Raw genomic sequence first — 14748 nt, forward strand, 5'->3', positions numbered from 1 at the left:
AAATTTTAGAACAATTTCATTACTCCAAAAAGAAAAACTCCATACCCCTTAGCCTACCTTCCCCAGCCCTACATTACCACTACTCAAATTTCATCATCATAAATTGATTTATATTTACATTTTATATAAGTAGACTCATACAATGTTACACAATATATTTAGTTCATAGTGGCACAATAATACAATATTTTTCCTTTTGTGTCTGCCTTCCTTCAGTCAACATAATGTCCTCCAAGTTCATCCATGTTGTCATATGCTTCATAACTTCATTTCTTCTTACACCTACATAATATGCCATCTTGTGAATACACCATAGCTTGTTTATCCATTTATTGGTTTATGGACAGCTGGGTTGTTGCCATTATCCAATGGCAATTGTGAATAATGCCTCTATGAACATCAGTGTGCAGACATCTGTTCGTGTCTCTGCTCTCAGTTCTTCTGGTTAGATACCTAGTAATGGTACTGCCAGATCACATGGCAAGTCTATATTCAACTTCTTTAGGAACTGCCAAACAGTCCTACAGTGGATATACCATTTTACACTCCCATCAACAATGATTAAGCATTCCTCTCTCTCCAAATCCTTTCCAAAACTTGTAGTTCTCTGTCTTTTTAATAGTGGTCATTCTGATAGGTGTGAAATGATATCTCATTGTAGTTTTGATTTGCATTTCCTAATCATTAGCGATGTCGAACATTTTTTCATGTGTTGTGGGGTTTTTTGTGTGTTTTTTTTGCCATTTGTATTTCTTCTTTGGACAAATGTCTATTCAAGTCTTTTGCTCATTTTTTAATCAGGTCATTTGTCTTTTTACTGTTGAGTTATAACATCTCTCTAAATATCCTGGATATTAAACCCTTATCAGACATGTGATTTCCAAATATTTTTTTACCATTGATTCAACTTCCTTTTCACCCTTTTGACAAAGTTCTGTGAGGTACAAAAGTGTTTAATTTTGAGGAGCCCCATTTTCCTAGCTTTTCTTTTGTTTGCATGTGCTTTGGGTATAAGGTCCAAGAAACCACCACCTACCACAAGGTCTTGAAGATGTTTCCCTGCATTTTTCTTCTAGTAATTTTATGATCCTTGCTTTTATATCTAGGTCTTTGATCCATTTTGAGTTGATTCTTGTATAGGGAGTGACATATGGGTCCTCATTCATTCTTTTGGTTATAGATAACCAGTTCTCTCAGCACCATTTATTGAAGAGACAGTTTTGTGCCATTAACATGGACTTGGCAGGTTTGTCAAAAACTAGATTGTCAAACACTGTTGACCATAGAGTTTAGGGCTTATTTCTGGACTCTATTCTACTCCACTGATTCATGTACCTATCTTTATGCCAGCACCATGCTATTTTGACCACTGTAATTTGTAGTATGTTTCAAGGTCAGGCAGTGAAATTCCCCCCGTTTCTCTCTTCTTTTTCAGAATGCTTTTGGCTATTCAGGTGCACTTTCCCTCGCAAACGAAATTGGTAATTGCCTTTTCTATTTCTGTAAAGTAGGCTGTTGGAATTTTGATTGGTATTGCATTGAATCTATTTATCAGTTTGGGCAGGATTGACATCTTCATGATATTTATTCTTCCAATCCATGAACATGGAATGTCTTTCCATTTATGTATGTCTTCATTGATTTCTTTTGGCATTGTTTTGTATTTTTCTGTATATACGTCCTGTATTTCTTTGCTTAAATTGATTCCTAGGTATTAGAATCTATTTGTTGTTATTGTATTTGAGTTTATTTGTTGCTATTGTAAATGGAATTTTTCCCCTGATTTCCTCCTCAAATTGTTCAATACTAGTGTACAAAAACATTACTGAGTTTTGTGTGTTGATCTTGTATCCTGCCTCTTTGCTGAACTCATTTATTAGTGCAAGTAGCTTTGTCTTAGACATTTCAGAATTTTCTAAACATAGGATCATGTCATCTGCAACTAGTGAGAATCTTACTTACTCTTTTCCTATTCGGATGCCTTTTATTTCTTTTTCTTGTCTAATTGCTCTAGGTAGAATTTCTAGTACAATGTTGAATAACATGGTGACAGTGGGCATCCTTGTCTTGTTCCTGATCATAGAGGGAAAGCTTTCAACCTTTCCTGATTGAGTACAATGTTGGCTGTGGGTTTTCATATATGTCATTTGTCACATTGAGAAATTTTCCTTCTATTCCTCTTTCAAAGTCTTTTTATCAAGAAAGTGTTCTGGGTTTGGTCAAATGCTGTTTCTGCATCAATTGAGGTGATCACGGTTTTTTTTCCTTCAATTCGTTAATGTGGTATACTATGTTGATTGATTTTCTTATGTTGAACCAGCCTTGCATACAAGGAATAAATCCCACTTGGTCATGATGCATAATTCTTTTGATATGCTGTTGGTTTTGGTTTACAAGTATTTTGTTGAAAACTTTTTCACCTATGTTCATTAGAGATTGGTCTGTAATTTTCTTTTCTTGTATTGCATTTACCTGGTTTGGTATTACATTGATGTTGGCTTCATAAAATGGGTAATTTTCCCTCCTCTTCACTATGTTGGAAGAGTTTAAACAAGATTGGTGTTATTTCTTTTTGAAATATTGGTAGAATTCATCTGTGAAGCAATCTGGTCCTGAACTCTTCTTCGTTGGGAGATTTTTGATGATGGAGTCAATCTCTTGAAATGCGATTGGTTCGTTAAGTTCTTGTATTTCTTATAGAGTCAGTGTAGGTTGTTTGTGCATTTCTAGGAATTTGTCCATTTCATTAAGTTGTCTAGCTTGTTGGCATACAGTGTCTCATAATATCCTCTTATAATTCTTTTTATTTCTGTGGGGTTAGTCATAACTTCCCCCCTTTTGCTTCCGATTGTATTTATTTGCATCAACTCTTTTTTCTTTGATAGACTAGCTAGGGATTTATCAATTTTATTGATCTTCTCAAAGAACCAGTTTTTGGTTTTGTTGATTTTCTCTATTTTTTTCTCAGTTTCATTTATTTCTACTATAATCTTTATTATTACTCTCTAGTTGTTCAGTTAGATCTTTGATTTTAGCTCTTTCTTCTTTTTTTATACAGGTGTTGAGGGCTATAAATTTTCCTCTCGTGACTGCCTTCACTGTATCCCATAAATTTTGATAAGCTGTGTTCTCATTTTCATTTGTCTCAATATATTTACTGATTTCACTTGCAGTTTCTTCTTTGACCAACTGATTATATAGGAGTGTTTTGTTTGTCCTCCACACATTGGTAAATTTACCTCTTTCCTGTGCATTATTGATTTCCAGTTTCATTCCATTCTGATCTGAGAAGGTGTTTTGTATCATTTCAGTCTTTCTGTATTTATTGAGGCTGCATTGTGTCCAAACATGTGGTCTATCCTGGAGAAAGATCCATGGGCACTTGAGAACAATGTATAATCTACTGAGTTTGGGTGCAATGTTTTGTATATGTCTGTTAGGCCTAACTTGTTTATCATATTGTTCAAGTCCTCTGTTTCCCTGTTGATCTTCTAGCTGTTCTACCTAAAGATGTGAGTGGTGTGTTGAAGTCTCCAATAATTATTGTAGAGAAGGAAGTGGATTTGGCTCAACAGATAGAGCATCCTCCTACCACATGGGAGGTCCAGGGTTTAAATCCAGGGCCTCCTGACTTGTGTGATGAGCTGGCCCATGTGCAGTGCTGATGCACGCAAGGAGTGCCATGCCACACAGGGATGTCCCCCATGTAGGGGAGCCCCATGCGTAAGGAGTGTGCCCCTTAAGGAGAGCCACCCAGCACAAAAAAAAAGTGCAGCCTGCCCAGGAGTGGTGCCACACACATGGAGAGCTGACACAGCAAGATGACACAACAAAAAGACACAAATTCCCAGTGCCTCTGACAAGAATACAAGTTGACACAGAAGGACACACAGCAAATAGACACAGAAAGCAGACAACTAGCAGGGGGGCAGCAGAGAAGGGGAGAGAAATAAATAAAAAATAAATCTTTAAAAAAAAGTATTAAAAAAAATTACTGTAGAGATGTCTATTTCTCCCTTCATTTTGCCAGAGTTTGCCTCATGTATTTTGGAGTCCACTGGTTAGGTGCATAGATACTTATGACTGTTATATCTTCCTGGTGGATTGTACTGTATAATAGCCTTCTGTATCTCTTATAACTATTTTGCATTTAAAGTCTGTTTTGTCTGACATTAGATAGCTATCCCTGCTCTTTTCTGGTTACTGTTTGTGTGGAATATCTTTTTCCAACCTTTCACTTTCAGCCATTTTGTATCCCTGGGTCTAAAGTAATTCTCTTGTAAGCAGCATATGGATGACTCATGGTTTTTTTTAATCCATTCTGTCAGCCTATATCTTTTGATTGGGGTGTTTAATCTATTCACATTCAATGATATTATTGTAAATGCATATTTATTTCCACCATTTTATTCTATGGTTTTCTTATGTCGTATATTATTTTTGTGTCTTTTTACTCTTTTGGTTAACTTTTCTGCTATTCTTTCCTCTATACTCTCCTCCAAGCCTATGTCTTCTATCTTTTTCTTTCAGGATCCAAGGCTTCCTTTAATATTTCCTTCAAAGGTGGATTCTTTTTTTCAAGCTCTCAGTTTCTGTTTGTTTGTGACTATTGCATATTTATTTTTATACATGAAGGACAATTTTGCTGGATAAAGAATTCTTGGCTGGCATTTTTTCTCTTTCAGTATCCTAATTGTATCATACCACTGTCTTCTCACTTCCATGGTTTCTGATAAGAAATCTGCCCTAAGTCTTACTGGGCATCCCTTGTATGTGATGGTTTGCTTCATCCTTGCTGCTCTCAGATATTTCTCTTTATCGCTGACGTTTTACATTCTGAGTAGCGGATGTCTTGGAGTTGGTCTATTTGCATTTATTCTGTCTGGGATATGCTGTGCTTCTGGGACATGTAAGTTCGTATCTTTCATGAGAGTTAGAAAATTTTCGGCTGTTATTTCCTCAAATACTTTATCTGCCCATTTTCCCTTCTCTTCTCCTTTTGGAACTCTATGACACATATGTTGTGGTGTTCCATGTTGTCATTCAACACCTGCTGATTTTAACTCACAGTTTTGCCATCGAGATTCCTTTCCTTTGTCCCTCTCTCTTCTGGGCAGTGTCCAGCCTTTGCCTGGTGTCTTAATCCCTAGAAGATTTTCTTCCAGGCCATTTCTGCCTGTCCTCTAGTTATTTTTATAGAATAGCATGCTACCTTCCTGAAAGTCTGGCTGAGAGCCTTTTTTATCTCTATTACATTTACCCTGTTGCATTGTTTACTGGGTTTGAAAATGTAAGTGAACTCTAGAATCTTAAAAAGTAAAACTCACAATTGCTCTGATTAATAACTGAAACCACTAATCAAATCAGCACTGTGTTTGTTCAGTGGAGCATGTAAACACTCCTCTAACTCACTGACAAGTAAAGATGAAAACGTACAAGGGGATAAGTGATCTACCTCCCACAACAGCAACATGCTGGGCAAGCCAGAACAGATGGTGGCACTTAAATAGGGGCCACCAGTAAGTATAACCAAAAGAAAAGATATGTTGAGGAGTTGGGCCACTCTCCCCAGGAAAGTTTTTTCTGACCTAACCCTGGAATGCCAAAATAATAAAAATTACACATTTGACATATTTTAACTCATTTAACCCTACCAACAAGCCTCTGAAGTATTTCCTTTAAAAAGTGGAACATTTTCCAATCACTTATTTTTCAAACTTGTTGCCTAACTAGGCAGCCCATTTCAGAACTGAAACAGATTTCAGTATACCGTTTTTGCTGAACCAAGGTGGTTAAAGTGAGTAAAACCCAATTACTAGTAAGTTGACAAAATGCCATTTTTTTTCTGGTTGTAGCATCTGGTAGGATGAAGAGGCGGCCTCAGAAGGAGAGCGTTTCCCAAGTATCTGAGTTGCCAGCTCTTCTGCATATGTGCCCTCAACTCTGAAATTGCACCAGTGCTGCACTGCAGGCAAGGCAGCAGGAAGGAATCTTGAGCTTCCTAAAAACCTCCCATTCTGCTATTTTCCTGGTACCTCTTTCAGGCATCCAGGTGGGCCAAAAGTTTTCCCTTCTTCTGCATCAAGTAGCTTCCTCAATACCACCCAAATAGGAAGCACAGAATGTTCCCAGCTCGCATAACAAGAGCGACAGTCAGGCTTTATCATTTCAACTTTCAGGCTCTATGCTCAGCATTTTTTAGTCTGACCTACCTTCCAACTCTCAGAAGCAGGAACTCTTAACTATTCCCTTTTACAGATACTTGAAGAAGGTAAGTCCCTTAGTCAAAGTTGCACAACTACCAGTGATAGAGCCAGAACTTACCATGAAAAGAATGGGAAAGGGAGCTCTAAAAGGCAGTGAGATGGCCTCAGAAACAGCTTCATTCATATAGCCTCCAGTAGTTTTGTAAACCCTCTCTACTAGACTCAAGGGTGTCCCTCAGCCATGAGCCAAGGAAGAGCACACTCCCTAAAACAGATACTGGAACATTCAAGTGCGGTTTTTTTTGCTGAAGTTGTTAGAATCGACTGCCCACTCTTAGGAGAAAATGCTGTAAATCACGTGCCCCGGGTGGGCTGGTGCAGGACAGGTACAGAGTTCTCCACATGGGACGTCCCTGACGTTCTGGACTGAATTCTGTACCCTGACACAAGGCGGGTTCTTAATCTTGTTCTGCATTCCTGTGGTGGGAAGGACCTTTGGATAATGTTATTTTCGTTAAGGTGTCACCCAACTGAATCAGGGTGGTTCCTAATCCATATTACTGCAGGTCTTATAAAGAGAAAAAAGTGGAAGCCAGAAGTCAGAGAAAGTCACAGGGAGGAGCAGAAGCTGGAAGTCAGTTGAAACCGGAGCAGACACAAGGTGAGCGAGGCCACCTTGTGACAGGAGGCAGGAACCCCAAGGACCACAGCAAGCCAGCACCAGAGCGAGCGCCACAGACTGAGCAAGCATTTCCTTGTGTAGTACTGGAAAGGCCCATAGACTTGAAATATTGAGATGCTGTACTGAACCTTTGTGACCAAGGGTTAAGAATTATATCGATACTGTTATATTATAAAAACTAACAAAAGGTTAATACCTGAAATTGCTGGAACTGACTGCATTTAGCCTAGATCTGCTATTACGATGGTCATTCTGAACGGGTCTCATCCTTGTTTTTGGTTATGCAAAACTTGGCCTCTCCCTTGTGTGTAGCCCCTCCACCCTCCTGTTTGATATCCATAGGCAAGACCCTGTGACTGACCACTACTCTGTTCTTTCCTATTCCAGAATTTTGATCTCTGATAATGATTATAACCTTGTAACTCAGACTGGTTTGGTACCCACCCCACCATGTTCAACCCCTAATGTTTACTAATGAAGGAACCTTCATTAATAAATGACTAGTTCTACTCCAATTATTCATTAGCATCCCAGTGGTATAAAATATTAGAATTTCTGCAGCTCAGAGAAGCTGATTTGAGATTGTACATCTCTGTATACAATAAATAAATAAATCCTCTTTTCTTTCTGTATTAGTCAGCCAAAGTGGTGCTGATGCAAAGTACCAAAAATCTTTTGGCTTTTCTAAAGGATATTTATTTGGGGTAAAAGTTTACAGTTATAAGGCCCTAAAGAGTCCAACTGAAGATACCATAAGAAATACTTTCTCACCAAAGTCTGTTGCTACAAGTTAAAGCAAAATGGCAGGTGATGTCTGCCTGGTTTTTTGGGCCTTAGCTGCTAGGCTGTTCTGTTCTCCAGCTGCAAACAATCAGGTGAATGGCTCATCTCTCCCTGGGGCACAGGATCAAAGTTTTCTCCCCTCCTGTCTATGAAGCTCTCTTTCTCTTTCTCATGTATCTTCTTCTGTGTGTCTTCTTGAGTGAATGTCTGTTTATAGAGCCCACCAAGGGGGCAGGGACTCAACCCTGAGTCATGCCCTACTGACATTAATCTTAACATAATTTAATCAAAGACATCTCAGCTGACTCTAATACAATCAAAGGGCATCACACCCAGAAGAAGAGACCAGTTTACAAACATAATCCTTCTTTCTGGAATTCATAAATTTTTCAATCTGCAATACCTTCCTAGTCTAGTTCGGTGTGTCTGTCTACTCTGCCACACCGAGGAAACAAACCCAGCAGAGCACCATCCCTGTACCTATCTGATTCCTGGCACTTCAATTTTGAACTTCCAGCCTCTGAAGCCACAGCCATTAAATTCCTGCTATTAAGCCAACCCGTTGTGTGGTATTTGCCATAGCAGCCTGGGAAACTAAGACACCAGGTCACTGTTGTGGCTTGTCTTTTAGGCAAACCAAATAAAAATCCCAATATTAAACTAATAGTGCAAGAGAGAACGACCTTTCTTTTCTGGTTTCTGAGTTCTATTTGCAAACATTTTTATTTAGGATGTCATTGTTAATATTCATAACTGAATGGTCCATAGTTTTCTTTTTTTCTGTACTTTTTTTGGAGGTGGGACTTGGTAGCAAAATTACCCTGCTGATTTGTTGAAAGCATGGGAAGCATTTCTTAGAATTACTTGTGCTGACATTATAGGAAAGCCGTAAGAGAAGGCTGGCAGCCGCAAAGAGAATGGGATCTAGAATAGAAGCACAACTGAGGAAATGGTACACAACTGCTCCCAAGATGAGGAATGGGATCTAACACAAATGAAGGGCCTACCAGGTGTCAGATATTGTGCTAAGCACTTTCCTTAAAATAGCTCATTTTACAGATGAGAAACCTGAGGTTCAGAGCAACCTATTAATTGTGTTAGAATGTAAATCCAGAATTATCTTAATCCAAAGCCAAGAGGGTTTTTTGTTATTTGCCATACTAACGTTTTATTCTCCTGTTTCCTAGCCACATTCTGAATTTGGAACTATCCCTAGTTACCTGGGAACAAGCGGGTGTCTGCCAATCAGAGCCTCCAGAGGCCCCAGGGCAGTCACTCCCCGATACCTGCTGGCGGTGCCGCTCACCGGATGAAGCCATCGGTGCGGGCTTCAGGCCAGGAGCTTCTGCTCCCCCGCCAGCCTTTGGGACCCAGTCCTGAGCACAGCAGGCCAGCAACTAGGTCCTCACCAAGAAAAAGGCTCCCTCCTCTCCTTCACAACTTCCCTGACTGATGGGGCCTCAGGCTATTTCCAGAGGCTCAGTGGGATCTGCAAAACTTCTGCAGCTGAGAAACCTTCATGTTGCTTGCCTGGAACAGGGTAAGGAAAAGTGCTGCAACTCAGAGCAGAGGCTGTGCTTCAGCTGCCCCAGCCATGGCAAAGGCCTAAAACAAAGATTTCCGCTGCACACCCACAACTACACAGGGACCCACAACGGCCTCGCTGCTGACATGTGCTGCCTCTGCCAGGCAAAAGGGTTTTTCATAAAGGCAAAAGGCAAGCCTGCTAATTCCAAACAGAGAGCTCTGAGAAATCCCTGGTGGCTGCTACTCTTCCTGACTTGCAGTGCTCCGAATGTGATCATAGAAACCAGGTCTCTCTTCTGGCAGGCAGGTCAAACGTAAGAAAAGATCCGAAACCAAAGAGCTATCTTTGCCCTGGTCACAGTACCTTTCCTAAAGCAGAGGTGCGCCTTGGTCCAGTGTTAGTCTTCACAGTTGTAGGTTTTGGATTAAAGAGTGACAATTTCCTCTGCTACTAACTGAACTGCAGCGTTCTACACCATGTTCACTGTGAGCATAGTTTCAGCTCCTTACAAAAAGTGTATTTTATCAACAACTATGCTTTATAATGTAACCCTAAAATAAGTACTTTTATGGGAATACAAAATCTATTAGGGATGGGAAACAGACTTGGCCCCGTGGTTAGGGCGTCCGTCTACCACATGGGAGGTCCGCGGTTCAAACCCCGGGCCTCCTTGACCCGTGTGGAGCTGGCCCATGTGCAGCGCTGATGCGCGCAAGGAGTGCCGTGCCACGCAGGGGTGTCCCCCGCGTAGGGGAGCCCCACACGCAAGTAGTGCACCCATAAGGAGAGCCGCCCAGCGGGAAAGAAAGTGCAGCCTGCCCAGGAATGGCGCCGCCCACACTTCCCGTGCCGCTGACGACAACAGAAGCGGACAAAGAAACAAGACGCAGCAAATAGACACAGAGAACAGACAACCGGGGGAGGGGGGGAATTAAATAAAATAATAATAAAATAAATCTTTAAAAAAAATATATAAAGGACTTGAATTTTTTTTTAAAAATCTATTAGGGAAAAAAGAAAGAAGGAAACTAACAATCTGGCAGCTGTAATACTAAACATTCTGCATGCATTGTCATTTAAACTGAAAAATCGCCATGATGGGGGAAGTGGCTGTGGCTCAATCAGCCGGGCTCCCGTCTACCAATGAGAGGCTCTGGGTTCGCATCCCGGGCCTCCTCGTGAAGGCAGGCTCGCCCACATGCTGCAGAGAGCTGCCTGGCCCGCAAGCACCGTGGAGCGCTGGCCGGCCCGCAAGCGCTGCGGAGAGCCGACTCAGCGAGGTGACATAGCAAAAAGGGAGACAAGCAAAAACACAGAAGAACGCACAGCAAAAAGACACGGAACAGACAGCAAGCAAGCCACAAGGGGGGAGGGGAAATAAAATAAATAAATACACAGAAGAACACAGAGCGAATGGACACAGAAAGCAGACAGCACACAGAAAAATGCCACAAGGGGTGGGGGTGGGGAGCATTAAAAAAAAATCACCATGATGCATTATACAAATAAGGAAACTGAGGCTTAGAAAAGTAAACTGCTCAAGGTTATACAACTATTAAGTAGAATCTAACTCCATATCTAGGGCTGTCTGGTATCAGCTTATATTTTTCCTGTACTGCCTTGAAGAAATAAAAATAGAAATACATCAATAAAGCTTGAAAGGGATAAATTTGAATCATTAAATGTAGAAATCAGCCAGTCACTGGACCCTCCCCCAGGTGAGCATTCCTGTAATCTTGCATGCTAGGGTACTTTGAGGGTTCGACTTTGAGGCTAAGGCTGTAGGAAATGCAGCACACCCCACCATCATCCACTCAGACTCGATGCGCCTTGGCCTACCAGCCTTCTGTATCGTATGGTCACAGCAGAGTTTCTGGGATCCCCTCTGGCCTCTTGTCTGGCACAGGCCTAGGCTCACTGTAGGAAGTCTTGAGACTGCACCCGCGGGAGGCTGCCTCATGCTCCAGCCAGGGACAAGGATGGGCTGCCTGATGGAGGTTCGGGGCCTTGGATTATTTCATGGTGAGCATCTGCTATGTCCTAATCTCTCCATTCAACCTCCGCAATACAGGCAGAAGGAAGGAAAACAAAGACCCCATACTTACAGAGTTTTCAGTGCCTAAAGGAGCAGAGACCAACATGGATGAAAAAAACAGAATGTCTTCCCAGAATGTTCTGGATTGTGTAAGATGCCCCACCCAGGGTACATTCCTGGGATAACGAGAAGCATCCCAGGACTACCTGAAATTACATTTCCCTCTGGCTAAGTGGGATGGAGATGGAGCAGATTATATATGACTTAGGGGAATAAAAGAAATATGAAATCATTTACATTCAGTGCTGTAGAGTAAAATGTATGCCTACAACATATTTTCTCCGTGATGTGACTCAACTGGCTTTGTAGTATTTTCAGAACAGATGGAAAGTTGAAGAGAGTAACTTCATCACTCTGTGATATGAGCTCAGGACTCCCAACCTCTCTATACCATGCTTCCAGGTTTGGTATAACTATAATTTAGGGTTTGTTGTATACCCCCAGTCTCGGTAATTAAAGGCATGTCATCCTTGGCTCATTGAATAAGAAAGAATAATACTCTAGTGGTGCCTGATTGCCAGCGTTGTACCTAAGCTCTGAAATTTTCCAGCCTTTTATTAGCATCAGCCTCTCTTCATTCCAACCAAATAGGTGATGGTAATCAATATATTAAAATTTACCAGTGGCTGACCATTCATTAAGTCCTTTGGAGAACTAAGATTAAAAAGAAAAATACTTCAGAGAACAAATAACCTCAGCAGTGCTCATGAACCCTTAAAACCAAAACTCTTAAGGTTGGATCTTGGAAGAACAATGTGGCAATGGTGGGAGCTAATATCAGTAGTTACCACCTTTTGCTTTCTCAGAATCTTTTTAACTGTTCTTTACAACCTTGAAGAAATGTATTCCCTTGGGAAAGATCAAACTGCACATAACAGCAAAAGGAATGGCATCTATTAGATCCCACACTCCTCTGGGGGTCTTAGATCATTCTAGTCCAGGCTGAGGCTTAAGGGGTAACTGAGGTTTGAAAATAGTTTTCTTATCAGGATTCAAGAGTATAGGGGAAGTGGATGTGGCTCAAGCAATTGGGCTTCTGCCTAACACATGGGAGGTCCCTGGTTCAGTTTCCAGTGTCTCCTAAAGAAGACAGGGAGCTGACGCAAGGGGCAGATGCATCAAGATGACACAACAAGATGATGCAACAAGAGACACAAGAAGAAAAACATAATGAGAGATACAACAAAGCAGGGAATGGAGGTGGCTCAAGGGATTAGGCGCCTCTCCCCCATTGGAGGTCTCAGATTCGGCTCCCAGTGCTCCCTAAAGAAACAAGGAAGATGAACAGACTAAGCAAGTACAAACAACGAGGGGGTGGGGAGAAATAAATAAATAAAATAACTCTTAAAAAAAGAGAGAGAGAGAGCGTATAGGCCTTCCCAGCAGATCCATTCAACAAAATCAGGAAACACAAATGAATTTTTCCCTTACCTGAAAGAATGGCAAATTGTCTGTGAAGTTGCTCTATTATATCCACTGCCACCAAGGGCCTGATTTCCTGCTGCATTATTTCATCTGCATAAATGAAATACAAATTAGATTAAATCCTTGCAAATCACAGAAAGAAAGTCCCACTACTAGGAAAATCCAGGACCTCTCACATACGGTTCTGAGCGCCTTATGCTCTTGGGAACCGGAGTCCTGAGATGCGGGGCCATCGAGGTTTGCGTGGCTTGAAGACTTTGCATGGAAGCACATTTCTCCAGCCCTCCCAGAACGTCAGGAGAGAACAACCAAGGGACAGGCTGAAGTTTACGCTTCACAGAACCCTGCCTTTGCTGGAGGGTCTTTTTACCAGCACTGGAAGTTGTCTACTCCTTTGGGTCTGCAGAAGGACTTTAAAACACAACTAATATAAGTTACCAGAGCTCGTCTCAAGCTGGGTTATACAGGGACTGAGGAGGACGTTTTTATTTTTGTTTCCCTTTCTCCCTCTCTTTCTTCCTTTGGTTCCCCCCCCCCCTCCTTGTTTTCTTTCTCTCTTTTATTCCTGCCAGAATACTTCACAGGTCCTATTCGCTCTGTCAAGCATGTTCAAGGAGGCACTCTCCATTTTGCTAAAGATCATCCTTGTGGAATAAAAGGTTACAGATTTCCAAGGCAAAAATTCCACCTTTCAAACGCAAACTTACCCTCTGAATGACCTCTAACCCTACCCAGTGACTTTGAATCCTATAATTTGCATTTCTACTCCTTTGGGGAGTGGGGATTAGAGAGAGAAAGGAGGACTGAATGAAATCTCTTAGTCTGGGCTGAGAAAAGGAAGGCTCTCCTTTCCTAAAACGTTACTATCCTCAATTAGCTATTTCCCAGGGAATCTCAAAGAAAGAACCAGTTATTGTTTCTATAGCAGTTAAATCTCCTGTTAGAATAAAGCATAAATCAAAAGGCCTTGCCTGCTGTCACTAATGGGAATTTCCTGTTAAGTCATGGTGACAGAGTACAGTCTCCTAGTGGTCTGGGAAAGGGCATGCTCAAAAATAGGGCTTGATTATTATTTCACGCCCGAGGGAGTATACTTAAGAGATGATGAACCTAGAGGAACAAAAAGGATTAAAAGGGGCAATTTCTTGTTTTATACTTCAATATTTGAGATGTGCTTTAAATTACATTAAACGTTTTAAGTTAAAGTGTAAAATGTAAACTCTGAAATTAACAAAAGACATGTGCTAAGCCAACATCCATCCCCCACCCTGCCTCATTTTTTTAAATGAAGAAACTGAGACCCAGAGAGATTAGGAACTTGCCTATGGGTTCTGCACAAAGGAAGTGTGAGCCTGGGTAGCCCCAGATCACCTGATTTAGAGATTAATGTGTTTCTGGTTTACCATGTTAGCTAACATTATGGAGGATGAAGACTGAAACAAAACCAAAACAGTAAAACTTTAATAGCATATAAATTTGAGGGAGATAAAGAGCAAGCCAAGAATCTCAAATGTCTGAGACCTAAGTTTGAGCTTGCTCCTGCCATTCACAGCAAAGTAGGTCTCTTGGAGACCTCTAGTGGGTCTGATGGACCATGGCTGTGATCTAGTTCATTGGTTCACAGGTTTTGATTTTGACTTATTTTTTTAAAGCTCATTCTCTTCACGTTCCCTGGATTTTGTCAGAAAAGGCATAAAAGAAAAAAGCAGATCCAAATAGTCTCTGAATTGCAACTAGAAAATGCACATGGGAAATAAAAATGGTGATGAAGGCAATGCCTGGGAACTCAGACCTCTGTCTTTCTATCAAAGAATTTAGAATGAGGTGGGGTTTGTGTTTTTTTTTTAACAAATCAATTTAATTGATACATATTAATAAACACACAATTCATCCAAAATGTACAATCAATGGTACTTACTATAATCACAGTTGTGCATTCATCACTTCCATCATTATTAGAGCATTTTCATTGTTTCAATGATAATACTACTAAACAAAAAAGACAAACAAACAAAGAAAATTCCTCACC

General features: G+C 40.9%; 1 protein-coding gene across 4 annotated transcripts in view; it reads right to left on the minus strand.

Moving 5' to 3' along the window:
- Window positions 1-14748, minus strand: part of MCF2L2 (MCF.2 cell line derived transforming sequence-like 2) — a 330371-nt gene that overhangs the window by 260484 nt on the left and 55139 nt on the right. For all 4 annotated transcript variants that reach the window (XM_071214651.1, XM_058295404.2, XM_004464613.4 and 1 more), the window contains one exon: window positions 12726-12809. In XM_071214651.1, the coding sequence (XP_071070752.1) occupies window positions 12726-12809 (84 nt within the window). The remainder of the gene's footprint in view (window positions 1-12725; window positions 12810-14748) is intronic.

Source organism: Dasypus novemcinctus, chromosome 4, assembly GCF_030445035.2.
Source record: "Dasypus novemcinctus isolate mDasNov1 chromosome 4, mDasNov1.1.hap2, whole genome shotgun sequence".
Classification (NCBI taxonomy): Eukaryota; Metazoa; Chordata; class Mammalia; order Cingulata; family Dasypodidae; genus Dasypus; species Dasypus novemcinctus.